This window comes from Zootoca vivipara, chromosome Z2, assembly GCF_965207765.1.
Source record: "Zootoca vivipara chromosome Z2, rZooViv2.hap1.1, whole genome shotgun sequence".
NCBI lineage: Eukaryota > Metazoa > Chordata > Lepidosauria > Squamata > Lacertidae > Zootoca > Zootoca vivipara.
In genome coordinates, this window is record NC_142585.1 from 10343926 (window position 1) to 10359495 (window position 15570).

Sequence of the window (15570 nt, forward strand, 5' to 3'; positions counted from 1 at the left end):
GAGGCAGAGGGAGGGGGCGGGCAGGCGCGCGCGAGCTGCCCGCTGGGGACTGTAGTTCCAAGGGCGGCTCCTCTCCACGTCGTGAGCCTCCGTGGCGCACTACAAGCCCCAGCAAGCCTTGCGCAGCCAGTTCCCCCCCCCCGGGCTGCTGCCTCTCCTCTAAGAGGCTGGCCGCCTTTGCCTTGGCAGCTGGAGAGCTGGGGAGGGAAGCTTCCCCGCCCCCTCGCCACCGCATCCCAGCTTCCTCCCTGCTGCTTCTGTTTGTTTTGAAAAAAAGTGACCGACTTATGTGGTTTGTTTCTTGGCTGAAGCCCTCCAGGGAGTATTGGCCAACTCCGTTGAGGTGGTTAAGTTTGCCCCCCACCATGCACGTCCCACGACATTGGCAGGGCTGGATCGTGTGCAGAGGAGGGCGCCCAAGATGGTCAAGGGCGTGGATACCAAGCCTGATGAGGAATGGTTGAAGAAGCTGGGTATGTTTAGCCTGGATAAGAGGAGACTGAGAGGAGATAATGATAGCCACCTTGAAATAGGGTGGGAGGAGGGACCCTGCTTGTATTCTCCTGTTCTGGAGGGTAGGACTTGAACCAAAGGCTTCAAGTTGCAAGAAAGGAGATTCCGACGAAGCATTCGGAAAAACTTTCCGACAATCAGAGCTGTTCCGCAGGGGAACATATTCCCATGACAGGCGGTGGGCTCTCCTTCCTTGGAAGTTTTTATACAGAGGTTGGATGGCCATCTGTCTTGTTCTGTTTTTTTGTTATTACTTGTAAGATGGAAAATGTGGTATTGTTTACTTGCAAAAACCCAATAATTATATTAAAAATTAGCCCACACTTCTATGTCTTTATTATTATTATTATTATTATTATTATTATTATTATTATTATTATTGCTTTTATATCCCACCTTTACTCCAAGGAGCTAAAGGTGGCATAGTCTCCCTCCCCCATTTTGTCCCTCCCAACCAGGGGGGCATGACACAGTGCATGCACACTATTTGAATGGCAATGCCCATCAACTTTGGGGGGGGGGCAGCTGAAGACCCCTTGGCCCCTAGGAGTTGACTCCTATGCTCACAACAGCCTGTGAGGTAGGCCACACATTCTAGTCGTAAGGGATCTAGTCCAACCCACACCATTGAAGGATGTCTGCTGCCAGTGATAATAACCCTGCTGACTTAAGAGCAAAGGCCCACCTCGTTTAGCATTCTCCCCTCCACAAACAGTGCTTTCCCTGCTTGTGGCTGTCCTCTATGAAATTTCGTTGGAGGGCCACATTTTCTCATGGATAATCTTCTGAGGGGGCCACACAGCAATGATGGGCAGTGCAGTGCAAATGCAACCTCTGCTGATTGGTCTTCTAACTGGTGATTCCGGATCTGCTATTCAATATTCCGGATTGGCATTCAATATACAGTAAAATATCAATAAATGGGTTCCCAAGTGCATGTCTGAAAGCGGGTCCTGGGTCTGAGAAGATTGAAGATACCTGCATTTAGACTACCCTCCAGCCAGAGACTGCAGGCATGCAAACCACCAGGTTTGGTCACAGCACTTGAGAGCATGGAGCATGCCAACTGAAGGCTTCATCCTGGGGAGAGTCTCAAGGGACATAGAGTACCATATCAGGAGAGCAGAAAATAAGAATATATTTCACTTCTGGCAGCCCATGTGCTCCCCTTTGGTTTCAGATAGTATGTGGATAAGGTTACAGGTAGGTAGCCGTGTTGGTCTGGATCGAAGTAAAATAAAAAAAATTCCTTCAGTAGCACCTTAAAGACCAACTAAGTTTTTATTTTGGTATGAGCTTTCGTGTGCAAGCTCAAAACCATGGAGGGACCTGGTTTGAACAGAGATATCGGGTTCTTATCTCATTATACATGATAAGCGATCTTCAGCCATCTCAACCCTTGCTTTTTCATGCAAAACCATTTGCAGTCGTTTGCGGTCATCAACAGCTATCAGTCAGTCAATCACCCATTTCCACCACCCTTCTGAGTGATCCCCCCTCCCCATCCCCACCCCTCCCCACCCCTTCTCTACATAAGTGCCTGGAAACTTCCATTTCACTGTATCTGAAGAAGTGTGCATGCACACGAAAGCTCATACCAAAATAAAAACTTAGTTGGTCTTTAAGGTGCTACTGAAGGAATTTTTTTTATTTTATGTGGATAAGCAGAGTCTAAAAAGCCCAGGACACAAATTCTCATAGCCCTCCAGAAGCTATGATGGCTCATGTACCAGAGTTAATGTATTTAGCATTAATTCTGAAAGTATATACTCAATTCTGACCAAACTAAGCCGCCTAGAGCAAAATATAGATTGGGGGGGGGGGGAGGCTTAGTTTGGTCCGAATCAAGTATACACACTAAATACACCACTTCTGGTAAATGAGCCACCATGGCCACTAGAGGGCTGTGAAAATGCATCTACTGTACTCATGCACTATCTGAAACCAAATGGGCACATTGGTTGACAGGTGTGAATTGTTCTTTCCAGCTCTCCTACCCCAGTATATCGCCATATTTGGCTCCCAGATGTGACGTCCCCCCACCCCTAGGCTAGAACTCTGGATTAGGCCTAAGAGATCAGAGTTCAAGTCCTGACTCAGACAAAATTAACACCGCATGATGTTGGGGCCAGTCGCTGTTCCACAGGTTAACCTACCTAGATGAGGGTGGAAAGAACCATGTACAACTCCTTGTCGTAAAAGTGGGATACGAATGTATTAGTAAGTAAATAATCCCTTTTAAACACCATCTAAAGCGGCATCAGCCATGGGTGGCAACAAATTCCATAGCCTTTGTGTGAGTGCGAAGGCCTCCCTTGTGTCCTGAAGCTTCTTGCTTAGTTATTTTAAGGCAGAGGCATCCTGCCAGAAAACAATTTGGGCACACTGGGCCCAACTGGGCCATAGCACATTGGGAAAGTGTGGACAGAGGCGTTAAAACCTTGTTCAACCACCCAAAGGTGCAGGCCTTGACCATGTCCCTCTCAACTTAACCTACCTCAGAGGAAATCGTTTATCCTACTTTATCCCAAGACTAATGGGATCTTTATCCCAAGACTTGCAGTGTTTCTGCAAGGCTAAGGGGAGAGGTTTTGTTTTTAGAATAGCTAATTGCCCATAGTTGTAAGGAAGAATTAATGCAGAAAAGCCAGAACAGGTAGAATTGAAACCTGCATAATATATATGGCCACTTATACAATGGTACCTCGGTTTTCGAGTGTCTCATAAGCCAAACGTTTTGGTTTCCAACGCCGAAAACCCGAAATTTCTTCTGTTTTTCAACGCGCCTCGGAAGTCAAACGGCATCCGCTGAGTGTTTTTCAATTTTTCCAACTGAACTTGCAGCCAGCCCTTTGCGCCTCAGATGTCAAACGGTCTTCCAGAACGGATTATGTTCGAGAACCGCGGTACCACTGTACACGCTTAATCATATTAAATATTGACGCACTGCAAAATTCTGTACTTTAAGAAATGAAACCTAAGGGCTTGTGAGTTGTCTAAATACTTTTAGGGTCACTGGCTGAAACACTGGAACATCTTACCTAGGCAACTGAGAAGAACACACATTTCCCTCCCCTCACACCCCAAAGGAAGACAGTCTTTTAAAATAAGAATAATGAAAACTTAACTTTTTCTTCTTTTACTTGTTTGTTTCTGTTTGTATAAGTTTCAAATAAAGATATTTTTTTTAAAAAAAACTTAACATGCAAGCTAAAAGTCCTGGGATATATCTGACCATTAAAACAGCACCACTACACCCACCAGTACAAGAAACCACCACCAGAAATGCCTCAAAACAAGTTTTTGCATCAAGGTGCTATTGAGCAGGTCTCTAAACCCTGGCATGGTTTATAGTCACATTTGGAAGGTAATTTAATATCCGCTTTCACAATCTACTGGGAAGTCCCATTTCACCAATCCTTCTTTTGAAACATACCAGCTACTTCCTCTTTCACCCATGGCTTGTGGCAAGTGCAATAGGAGGAACCCAATTTTTTTAAATAGCAAAAGCAGTACTGTATCAGTGATCTTACAGCAACAAGCAGCCAGACATGCCCGGTGCTGTGGATTTCACCACGTGAACCGTTATGTTAGTAAACTTTGTTCTTGACACTATATAGTGTTTCAAGGCCAGTAATTACAGAGAAAGTTAATCAGTTTGCAGCAACATGATTTACAAAAAGAGCAATTCCAACTCAGGCACCAAAATTGATAATTTGTTAGATTTACAGCCTACACCATCCTAAAGATGCATAACACAGGGATATAATCTCCAGCAAAACCAAGTTAATGTCCATCATATGAAGTAATCTCTTTACTTCTGACTTTGGACTGATTTTCAGGGGCTACTACATATGGGGCTCCTGCCAACCTAGCAGTTTGAAAGCATGTCAAAGTGCAAGTAGATAAATAGGTACCACTCCGGCGGGAAGGTAAACAGCGTTTCCATGTGCTGCTCTGGTTTGCCAGAAGCGGCTTTGTCATGCTGGCCACATGACCTGGAAGCTATACGCCGGCTCCCTCGGCCAATAACACGAGATGAGTGCCGCAACCCCAGAGTCGTCCGCGACAGGACCTAATGGTCAGGGGTCCCTTTACCTTTACATAAGGGGCTGCATCTCCCAGGTGGATTTTCCTGAATAACTCTCGCTTGTTAGGTTAGCATGGGGTACTGTCATTTCTGTACCAAAGGGGCTAGAGGTGGTGGACCAGAACTGGAAAAGGCACTCCTGGCCACAAAGCCTACCCAGGCCAGCAGTAGGTGCTGAATCTAGGAGTATCTCAAGCTGCCAAGCTGCTCCTTCCAAGAGAATGCAACCCTGTCCAAAACAGGGTATCTCCTGGATGCAACAACTGATAACAGCTGTCCCTTCAGGATCAAGTACAAGTGGTTAGGCAACTGAGCCTTCTCCCATCCAATATCATTAAAATATATATTCACCCATAATATAGTCCTCATAACAGTAGCATCTTGCTATCTGTTATCTCCCTGTTGCTGCCGTGCCAGTTAGACTCTCCATTGCTGAAGGCACACAGGTCTTGTACACTTGAGATTATTACACATTAATTCTTTGTGATGAAGGCCATGAAAGCTAGGGAAAGATTTATGGATGACAAAGTAAAGAACCCTTCATCGTCTGTTTAACTCGTTGCTTGGTTTCCTTCTCTTCCTGTTTTGTGGGATGAAGGTTTTGTTGGAATAGTATGCAATGAATTTTAACATTCTTAATTATTGTTGTGTTGATACTTATGTACAGGCATGGTCCTCACAATAAACGGATTTGTTGTTGTTGTACACATTAAGTTAACAAGATGGAGGTTATTTAACACACTTAACCTTCTGAGGTTCCCCATGGTGATGGTGATGTCATTCAATGAGAGACTCTGAGACAAACCTGTTTATAACACAACTGCTTTTATTATCAAAAATAAGGGAACATCCTAAATGGGCATTAGAACAGCGTTATTTACATTTTGTATCCAACGCAGTGTTGTTGTTTTCAATAGAAATCAAATATTTACAACTTTATTCAACATGATGCAAAAATGAGGAGGGGAAATGGACTGTTTTCTCCTGTTAAAAATCAAAATATTAAAAAACAAGAGGAAAAACAAACAAAAAAGGCAACTTCTGCTAGTGCTAGCCATTAGAAACAGAACAACAGGAGATGCAAAATGAACAATAAAGTGCATTATTAGATGTAGTTCACTTTAGTGGATGAAGTTCCACACTCCATCCTAAGGCACCCTGAGTACCCCCCACTTAGCTTCATATCCAAATTGCTGTCTCACAAATCAGAAAAAAATAACAAAAAGTTCCCCCATTCAGTAATTGCCATCTTAGCCATGTTCTCACCTGACCAACACCATTTGGGAACATTCATTTAACTGTTCCCCCAGAACAATGGCAACAAAAATTCCCTCTGAGTTAGAAATCTTCAGCCTTCATAAAGGCTAAAAGCAGCAATATCCAAAGTGGACAGATTTCTGGGCTATGCCCGTTTGCACCAGTTAAAAGTAGTCCACAGTAACCTTTGGTGAAGTGTACAACTGTATGTAGCTATTTTTTTTTCCTGTAGAATGTGCAAATTAAAGGCATCTTAACTTTTTACTCAAGCTCAAGCATTTTCTCAAATTTTAACCCTCAAATCCCATAGAGTAGGTGCAGAAAAATCCTGATATATTTTATAGGTACATCTGACTGGTCCCAGTAATTCCAGTAATTTAATGAACCAAGAGATGCTGCACTGAATATAAGGCCACTCTTGTTGGTTATATATATAAAAACATACTTAACCTAGGCTCATTAAAATGAAAAAGGAACACGCCCTACTACTTAACTAAAAACTTAGGTTCATAAGAAAACTAACTATGAGACTTAAAACAAGTTAATTCAAAACCAAAATGAAGCAAATGAAATTCTACTGTATCAAAAGTAGCTGAGCTCAAATGGCTTTGTGTTAAGATTCTGTCTTCCTTGTTTGCACTACAAAAAGACAAACCCACAAATCTGTACTGGAGAGTACTAAAACTAATCCCACAAGAAAATAAGTAAATGGTCAGGTCACTCAATTTAATTGCAACCTTAAATTTTATCTCAATATCAAAGCAAAATTGCTGCTACAACACTCTTATCAGTTCTGTCCTTGTTTGATGCCGGTTATGCCAAGTAAATAGCAGATGCTGCAAGAGCTGCTTAGGACTTCTCTTCACGTATTTCTCCTTCATCAGCCTCAAAACCTGGATTGTCCAGGTGTGGAAGCACATCTACAGGTGGAGGTTCTGCTGTGTTGTTCACAAGACGCAAATTATCACCTTTTACAAAAGAAGGGAGGGGGGAAACAAGTTTAGAAAAAAATCCCACCCAGTCACAACTGATCAAGTTCATATTTTTTGTGACATTTCTATGCCTTTGGAAAGTCGATTCTAAGCTGTCATACTAAATTGGCCCTTTTCTGAAGCTTTCAATTTGGGCTCTGTTTTGGCAACATGTCACTTCCCCCCCCCCCTACAAGTTACAAGTCCGCTAATAGAGCATAAGTGTGTCACAGAGGAGCTGCAAGCACTATTGAAATTTCACCAGAGGGGCTTGAGGCAAGCCAATTAACAGCGGATATATGGAGTACAAGTTGTTTTTTAAAGGAATACTTAACTATGTGAAACTTTAAAGCAATAGAAAACTAAATTGAAGCTAACAGTTAATATTAGAATTGTTGGCCTCTAGAGACAATGGAATGTGCCCCCAGGGGTGAAGTCAGACCGCAGCACCAAAGTGATCTCTCCGGGGTGCAAGTCTGGGCAGTATGTCTGGAGGTCCTGGGCTGCCCAGCCAACAATACCCCCGTCTTGGGCTGCCAGCCAACAATACCCCCGTCTTGGCCTCGCTGATGTGGTCCAAAGGAAAGCAGAGCAATACGCCTGGCACCAGCTTGGAAACCCTATGAGATATTTCACATGTAGCATCTGTGTCCATTGAGTCCATGAGTATGACAAAGTTAACTAACAATAGAAGAAACTTGACACCTGACTGTTTTATGTATTTCTATACAGTACTTGCAATGTAGAATAAATATTTAATCATTTCCCCAGATGCATATATAACCAGGCAACTTTTGAGTAGTAGTACCATTAGTACGGACATGACTAAACGGCTAAACAACAACAACACCATTAGCTGTAACCCTGCCACCTTAATGCAGTCTGTCAGAAATGCAGTATTTTAAGTGGGCACAATCTGCTAAAAAGGGGAAGAGCTCCAAGGCTCATGTTGGAGGACTGAAGAGAATACACTGGAGTTTACTGGATGTGAACTTCCAGAAGGTGGCAGCAAACACTAGTATTTCTGCATTATTTTTAACTCATGCCTGCAAAAGCTTAGGGTTCACACTCCAGTGCAGATAATTAAAAAATAAATAAATAAAGCATGCCCTTTATGATTGGAACAGTGAAGTATGCAATTAATAGTGATACGAAGTGCACAACTGCTCTGCATTAAGTTGTTGTACTTTGTACTGTTGTTTAATGTTACCATAAAAAACATAAGACTCAGAAGCGCTACTGCACAGCCATTAAAATACTTACTTTCTGAAGGGGCCACTTCCTCTCGGACCGGCTCATCATTCCCCTGGACAGAAGCGTATCCAGATGATCCTGTCTCACTATGATTATCCCCTTCGGTGTGCGAAGGCATGTTAGAGGGTTCGTTGGAGACAGTGGCTGGGGGAGACTCTGCTCTCTCTTCATCCACCTGCATCAAACAGACAATGTCAGGGAGCCTCTACTGTAAAGATGCCACTATTTCTAACTGCCAGCTATCCTCCTACCCTTATGTATCGCTGCTGTTAAGTGCTTTGCAAAAGTTGGGATGTTTTAATGCCCCATAATGTAGCTGCAAATGTATGTATTAATATAGATTTTATGGCTGTAAACGACTGAGAAGCTGATTTGGGCAGTATATAAAGAAAGAATGCAAAGTTGCTCAGCGCTGACAAGCCAGCCTGGAACACAATGAGGAGATGCATATGAAATATGCATATTCTGTTTAGTAAATTGGTGGTGGAGAAATTTGTCTCACTGCACCTTTCCTTGGGCCCAAATGCCTTCAAAAACTTACTACAGCAGCCAAATGTTCAGTTAAGCTGCCGCCTCCTTTCTAGACAGCAGCAAACCACATGATTTTTAAGAAGGAACTGCAGAGTTACCTCAATTCCCAGTGCCTTGAGTATGTCACATTTACACATGGGGCATGTCCTGTGCTCCAGCAGCCAAGGATCAATGCAGTTCTTGTGGAAGAGATGACTGGAAAGGAAAACAAATATTTATAATGTGACTCAGCAGGTTACAGTAAAGCAGTGCTTGCTGAAAAAGAAGACGTTTGAAGTGAATGACATTGTTTAGGAGTGGCCCAGAACCTCAGGTAAATACCCTAAAGCCACACAAACACTAAACCATGAAGTGTTTGTCTTTTAGTGGTACTGCAGCATCTTATTGGGGAAGTGGGGAAACATGCATAGCTAGGATGCAAACTTGTTGATACAGAACCTTGATGGGAAACTTTGGCTCTGAGTAGGGAAAGGGCTCTGTGTGCTCACATGGAATGAAGTACAAGTGCACAGGAGTGGGTTTTGAGTGTCTGCATGTCTGTGGACAAGACCTAGAACAAGTATAAGGGACCTCTGACCCTCCAAATGATGCTGAACTTCAACTCCCATTCTCCCTGGCCACGCACCATGCTTGCTAGGGCTGATGGGAGCTATAATAATAATAATAATAATAATAATAATAATAATAATAATAATAAAATTTATTTATACCCCGCCCTCCCCAGTCAAAACCGGGCTCAGGGCGGCTAACACCAATAAAATTACAATAAAACATAAAAAGCAATTAATTAAAATACAGATTAAAATACAATATTAAAATTTAAAATGCAGCCTCATTTTAAGTAGTCCATAAATCCAAACCATGAGGGAGGAAAAACACAGGGGTCAGACTAAGTCCAGCCCAAAGGCCAGGCGGAACAGCTCTGTCTTGCGGGCCCTGCGGAAAGATGACAAATCCCGCAGGGCCCTGGTCTCCTGTGAAAGAGCGTTCCACCAAGTTGGGGCCAATACTGAAAAGGCCCTGGCCCTAGTAGAGGCCAATCTAGCCACCTTATGGCTCGGGATCTCCAGAATGTTGTTGTTTGTGGACCTTAAGGTCCTCCGCGGGGCATACCAGGAGAGGCGGTCCCGTAGGTACGAGGGTCCCAAGCCGCATAGGGCTTTAAAGGTCAAAAACAGCACCTTAAACCTGATCCTGTACTCCACCGGGAGCCAGTGCAGCTGGTAAAGCACTGGATGAATGTGATCCCGCGGTCGGGACCCCGTAAGGAGTCTCACCGCGGCATTCTGCACCCGCTGGAGTTTCTGGGTCAGCTTCAAGGGCAGCCCCGCGTAGAGCGAGTTACAATAATCAAGCCTGGAGGTGACCGTCACATGGATCACTGTGGCCAGATCAGGGCGAGAGAGGTAAGGGACCAACTGCTTGATATGGCGGAGATGGAAAAACGCCACCTTTGCTGTGACTGCAACCTGCGCCTCCATGGAAAGGGAGGCATCGAAGGTTACACCCAAACTCTTGACAGAAGGCGCTGGCACTAATTGACCCCCTGCCAGAGATGGGAGTTGGCTCCCCAACCCCATGTCGTCCCGACCCAGCCAGAGGACCTCTGTCTTCGAAGGATTTAGGTTCAACCGGCTCCCACATAGCCATCCAGCCACAGCTTCCAAGCACTTGGTCAGAGTGTCCGGGGCCAAGGCAGGGCGGCCGTCCATCAACAGATAGATCTGGGTGTCATCAGCATATTGATGACAACCCAGCCCAAAACTCCGGACAATCTGGGCAAGGGGGCACATAAAGATATTAAAAAGCATCGGGGAAAGGATTGCGCCTTGCGGTACTCCACACACCAAGGAGTGCCGTGGTGACAACTCCCTCCCTAGCACCACCCTCTGTCCCCGACCTGAGATAAAGGAAGGCAGCCACTGTTGGACTGTGCCCTGAATCCCCAAGGCGGTGGTCTAAAAGTTCGTGATCGACCATATCAAAGGCTGCTGGCAAATCTAAAAGAATCAGCAGTCCCGACCCACCTTGATCCAGCTGTCTATGGAGCTGTAGTTCAGCAGCACTTGGAGAGCCGCTTCTGACCCAGAGACAGCAGAGACAAAGATGTAGGGCAGGCCACCACTAGGGAACTACAGAGGACTACTTCTACATTCTGCTTCCCTATTCAGCTTCCCACCCTTGTAGATTCTCGGTTGACACCACAGAGCTACAAAATGCTGCTGCAGGCTCCTCTTCTCTGGTTCCTCTTTATGGCATTCCACACGCCTAAAGAAAATGGTTTTGCTTTTGAAAATTAGCCCTGTGTGTGTGCGTGGGAGTGTTTGTGAGTTTGCAGATTTCAATTTCAGTTTTGATATTAATTTGTCTGCCATTTAAGATGGTTAATCTGTCTTTCTTCCCCACTTTCGGAGCAGGACTAAAATAGCACATGCAGAATGCTAAGAGAAAATAGACTTCAGTAATATGCAAATGGGCTGACTTGCATCAGAGCATTTGAACAATTTATCCACCTGTCAGAGGCTTCCACCTAGCTATCCACATGTTGTAAACATGTGAGGCCATGGTCATTTTCTAAGCATTGCAAAAGTGTAATGCAGCCTTATGAACATGAGTTTGACCAAACTGCGGGAGGCAGTGGAAGAGAGGAGTGCCTGGCGTGCTATGGTCCATGGGGTCACGAAGAGTCGGACACGACTAAACGACTAAACAACAACAATGCAGCCTTAATGTATAGCTTCTTCTTTTTTACAAATACTACACATGAACTGCTAATCTGTTTAAAACATTTCCTCTTTCAGATTTCGTTTATGTGCATGCACCTGATTAAGGGGAGTGCAACAAATCATACACAAGTCATTCAAGACATGTGCAACAAGTCATACATTTTGCCACAGGGTATGGTTTTGCTGACATGGTTCGTCTCAGTGAGTAACATGGTACTCCTGAATTTTGATAGCAGAGGCACACTAACACCCAAAAAACTTTTACTTGTGGAATGTGCAAGAGAAAGAACAAGCTCGGTCCTTCTGTGTCTCCATTAATTATTTTCTAGGCATTCCTCCTCCTCATGGTGGGCAATACTGCCACATCACTGCACAGGGAGTGACAGAATGATTGAATGGCATCCAATGCAGACACATAGTAGAATTACTTTGGCTGTGTGGGAGGAATAGAATGCTATAACACTCTTGTGGCAGGCTAGTGTGCTCAACAGAGTTTGGAAGTTACTGAGTTGGCCAGTAGCTACAGGGGCAGGTTTACAAATTCTAGGAAACAAATAATATCTGTCACTATTTAAAAGCTCTCTTTTCTACATATGGTAATTTTGTTACTGAAAATTTTACTTAAGTTAAAAATTACCAAACAATTGAAGCGAGCTCTCTTTTATGAATTTGCAGCTAAAATATTTACCATTCTTGAGTGCACTCAAGGTTTTTTTCCTCTTGTTTTGGGATAACCACCAACCTACTGCCTTAATTCTCACCTCCATCAATGTCACCACATCTGCCAGTTCTTTTAAACATATTCAACTGAGGCATTGTGCCCTATCACTGCATAAAATTGTTGCTGCGATACACCAGAGATGCAAAATCATTGTTCAATGCCAACTGCTCATATAATCCTTGGTTCCTTTTAAAAGCTTAAAGCCTTAATCCTTTAAAAAACATTCAAGGTCTTAGAATTAAAGCATGATAGTAAATCAGGCAGCTGTAAACCAAGTCTGAAAGAAGCTAGAGCAAAGCTAGCAGGTAAATTGTCAAGTTAGCTAAATCAGGTTCTTCAGCTATTCCGAGCTGAATTGCCATGAGAAAAAGTGGCGTCACCCAAACCAGGACCCCTGTGTTGAATTGTTTCCCTTTCCCTCTGTAAAGTGCAGTAAAAGTTGTTGTGTTGTTTATTGTTTATTCCGTTTATATACCACCCTTTATCTGAAGATCCCAGGTAATACTGGTAATTTACATGTCATAATAATAACTTTTTAAAATCACAGAAAAAATCGTAACAGTCCCACTTTTAAAAGACCCGAAGGCCTGGGTAAAGGGCAATGTTTTCACCTGGCGTCTAAAGTTATGAAGTCATCATCATCATGCTTTTCCTTCCCTACTCACAAACTGCCAGCAGCAAATGGGGAAAAAAAAGATTAACAGGGGTTCTGGTGAACCTTTACTACTTTTTCCACAATTTGTATCCCTGAGTCAGCAACCCTGTGCTACTCATAAAATGAAGGTATGCCTTGAGCTATGGACAAGCTGCTAGGTAGTATAAATGCCTCTGGCAGCAAAGCTATCTGGCTTGCCTAAAAGATTCTTTGGGCTGCAAATTTTCACCATTCTGTTTTAGAAGCTAGGTTTCAACAGGAGATATGATAAAGGAAGTTACTGAACTGCATAAACATCACACCTATAAGAATCCTTCTTTGGGAGACACCCGATGATGCCAGCAAATAACTGGACTCCTATGCAAACCCAACTTGAGAGCTGTAGAAATATGAAATAAAAAGCCCTCACAATCCTACCTTTTTGCTTTTACTTCCTGGCTCTCCTGGCAGAATATCATGATTGATAGCAGGGGAGGCCCATGCGGTGCTTTCCAGATGTTGCGGGTTCCAACTATCTTCACTGAAGAGTAAGAGTTGTAGTCCACAACATCTAGAGAACAACATGTTGGCAGCACCCACTGATCTACATCTTTGGAAAGTTAACACTAACCTTGCTCATCTGAAGAGTGGAATAAAATAAATAAAAGCCTTTACAACTTCCGTGTATATAAAGGGGGACGAAGACAGACATGACAAAATGGTCAGAAAGTTTTAGCATGAGAATGTAACGGGGGGGGGATTAACCTACTTGCACGTTAAAATTCGCACAACATCATTTGGCTTGTACACTTCAATGCATACAGCACAGCTATCAGCATCAGGACCAGTTTCCTAAAGAAAGGGGAGGGGAAAATATCCTTGTTAGAGACCTTTGTTTTAAATAAGCATGATAGCATTCAGCAAGTGTGGTAGTCACAGAACAAGAGGGAGTGGAACACTAGACTTGCAGTATTCCAAAATGCTCTTCTACAGTTGTGGTGAGTTTTAAGAATACATTTTTGCTTCTTATATCCAGAGTGTTAAGGGTAACAATATCTACAAAATGTGCTTTAGCAAAAAGGAAGACCAAAATATACGTAATGGAATCTATTCCATCAAAGCTATTTTGCTTTTGCAGTCTTGTAGAATTCAGTCTAGTATAAAAAATACTGCAAAAATGCAAAGTTGGTTCTAAAACTGAAGCATGGCATTTAAGTGTTCCTCCTCCATACAAACTATATATGTTGTCTATCATTTCCACCCAACCTTTAAGTAAGGACTATTCAAAGGCATTTAAAAATGTGCAAAGCAGTTTTAACAGGCTCTTATACTTTTATACCTATTTGGGAAATTCATGGCTACAAAAACATCTCTTTGCTGCGGGTAAAGAGGGGTCACAAACTGACCTAGTGTAATATTAATCTTTCTGTACCATTAAAAAAACAATTTCTGCATGATTATATTAGGAATGTCATTAGGATTAACAAAATATTTTAAGACCAAGGGGAGTTCTAAGTAAGCAGTTTTATACCTATGGGGCACTCAGAGGAGGTTCACAGAATAAGAAAAGTAGAACAAAAATTATTTTAAAAAACCCAAGAGATTTAAAATGTTACCATAACTAAAAAGCAGCAACCTAAAATGCAAACATGGTAACAGGAGAATATTAAACATTAGCCAGTCGCTGAATGAAGTCTCCAAATTACTGTGAAGGTAGGTCAGATAATGTGCATGCATTTTCAGCAGGATATTCTAGAGCATGTTCAAGCTTGAGTCTCCAGATGTTGAACTACAACTCCCAATATCCCCAGTCAGTTTAGCCTAGGGGTCCCCAAACTAAGGCCTGGGGGCTGGATGCGGCCTAATCGCCTTCTAAATCCGGCCCGCGGACAGTCCGGGAATCAGCATGTTTTTAGAATGTGTTCTTTTATTTAAAATGCATCTCTGGGTTATTTGTGGGGCCTGCCTGGTGTTTTCACATGAGTAAAATGTGTGCTTTTATTTAAAAGGCATCTCTGGGTTATTTGTGGGGCATAGGAATTCATTCATTATTTTTTTTCCAAAATATAGTCCGGGCCCCCACAAGGTCTGAGGGACAGTGGACCAGCCCCCTGCTGAAAAAGTTTGCTGACCCCTGGTTTAGCCAATGGGTCAGGGATGATTAGTTTTAGCCCAGCAACATCTGGCTATTGTAGGTTGAAGAGCACTGTGGCATCACCACTGAAAGTTTTTGTCTTTTATGTTCTCCCAACAGACATCCTAATATGATGGGGCAGGGAGAAAGAAACTCAAAGTTGATCTTAAGATGTGGAGAACCTTTGGCTCTCCAGATGTTGCTGAATATAGCGCCCATTATCCCTAGTCATTAGCAATGCTTGCTGGGGCTGATGGGAGGAGTTGTAGTTCAGTAACATCTGGAGGGACCAAAGGTTCCCTACACCTTGCCTAGCAAGTCTGCATGGGAGCAGAGGGTCCTTAAGATACCCAGGCCCTAATAAGACAATTTAGTGGCTTTAAAGGCCAAGACAAGCACTTTAAATTGAGCTCAGAAACAGGAAAGCTTCAAACTTAATATGGGACTGGAACTATATAATCCAATTGATACGTGCCAGACACAACTCACTTCTTTGTATGTGGACTGAAGATTAAGGTATAATTTTGATACAGGGCTATATACATATAATTTTTGTTTTATTATGATTATTACTATCATTACTAATGTTGTCTATAATGTTTCTTATCTCTCTGTTCTGTTTCCCCTCCCTCCTTTCTTTTTCTTTTCTTCACTTTCTCCTTTCTTGCTTGTCTTTTTGATTCTATTTGTTCCAGATACTATTTTATTGTATTGTGAAAACTTAAATAAAAATCTTGGT

At 42.9% G+C, this 15570-nt stretch overlaps 1 protein-coding gene across 2 annotated transcripts in view; it reads right to left on the reverse strand.

Annotated features, from left to right (window-relative positions):
* Positions 1-5409: 5409 nt before the first annotated feature.
* RNF128 (ring finger protein 128) overlaps positions 5410-15570 on the reverse strand; it is a 61074-nt gene continuing 50913 nt past the window's right edge. For both annotated transcript variants that reach the window (XM_088664474.1, XM_035113282.3), the window contains exons 4-7: positions 13467-13549; positions 8715-8811; positions 8095-8260; positions 5410-6828 (exon numbers count right to left, since the gene is read on the reverse strand). In XM_088664474.1, coding sequence (XP_088520600.1) covers positions 6710-6828; positions 8095-8260; positions 8715-8811; positions 13467-13549 — 465 coding nt within the window. In that variant the 3' untranslated portion in view covers positions 5410-6709. The remainder of the gene's footprint in view (positions 6829-8094; positions 8261-8714; positions 8812-13466; positions 13550-15570) is intronic.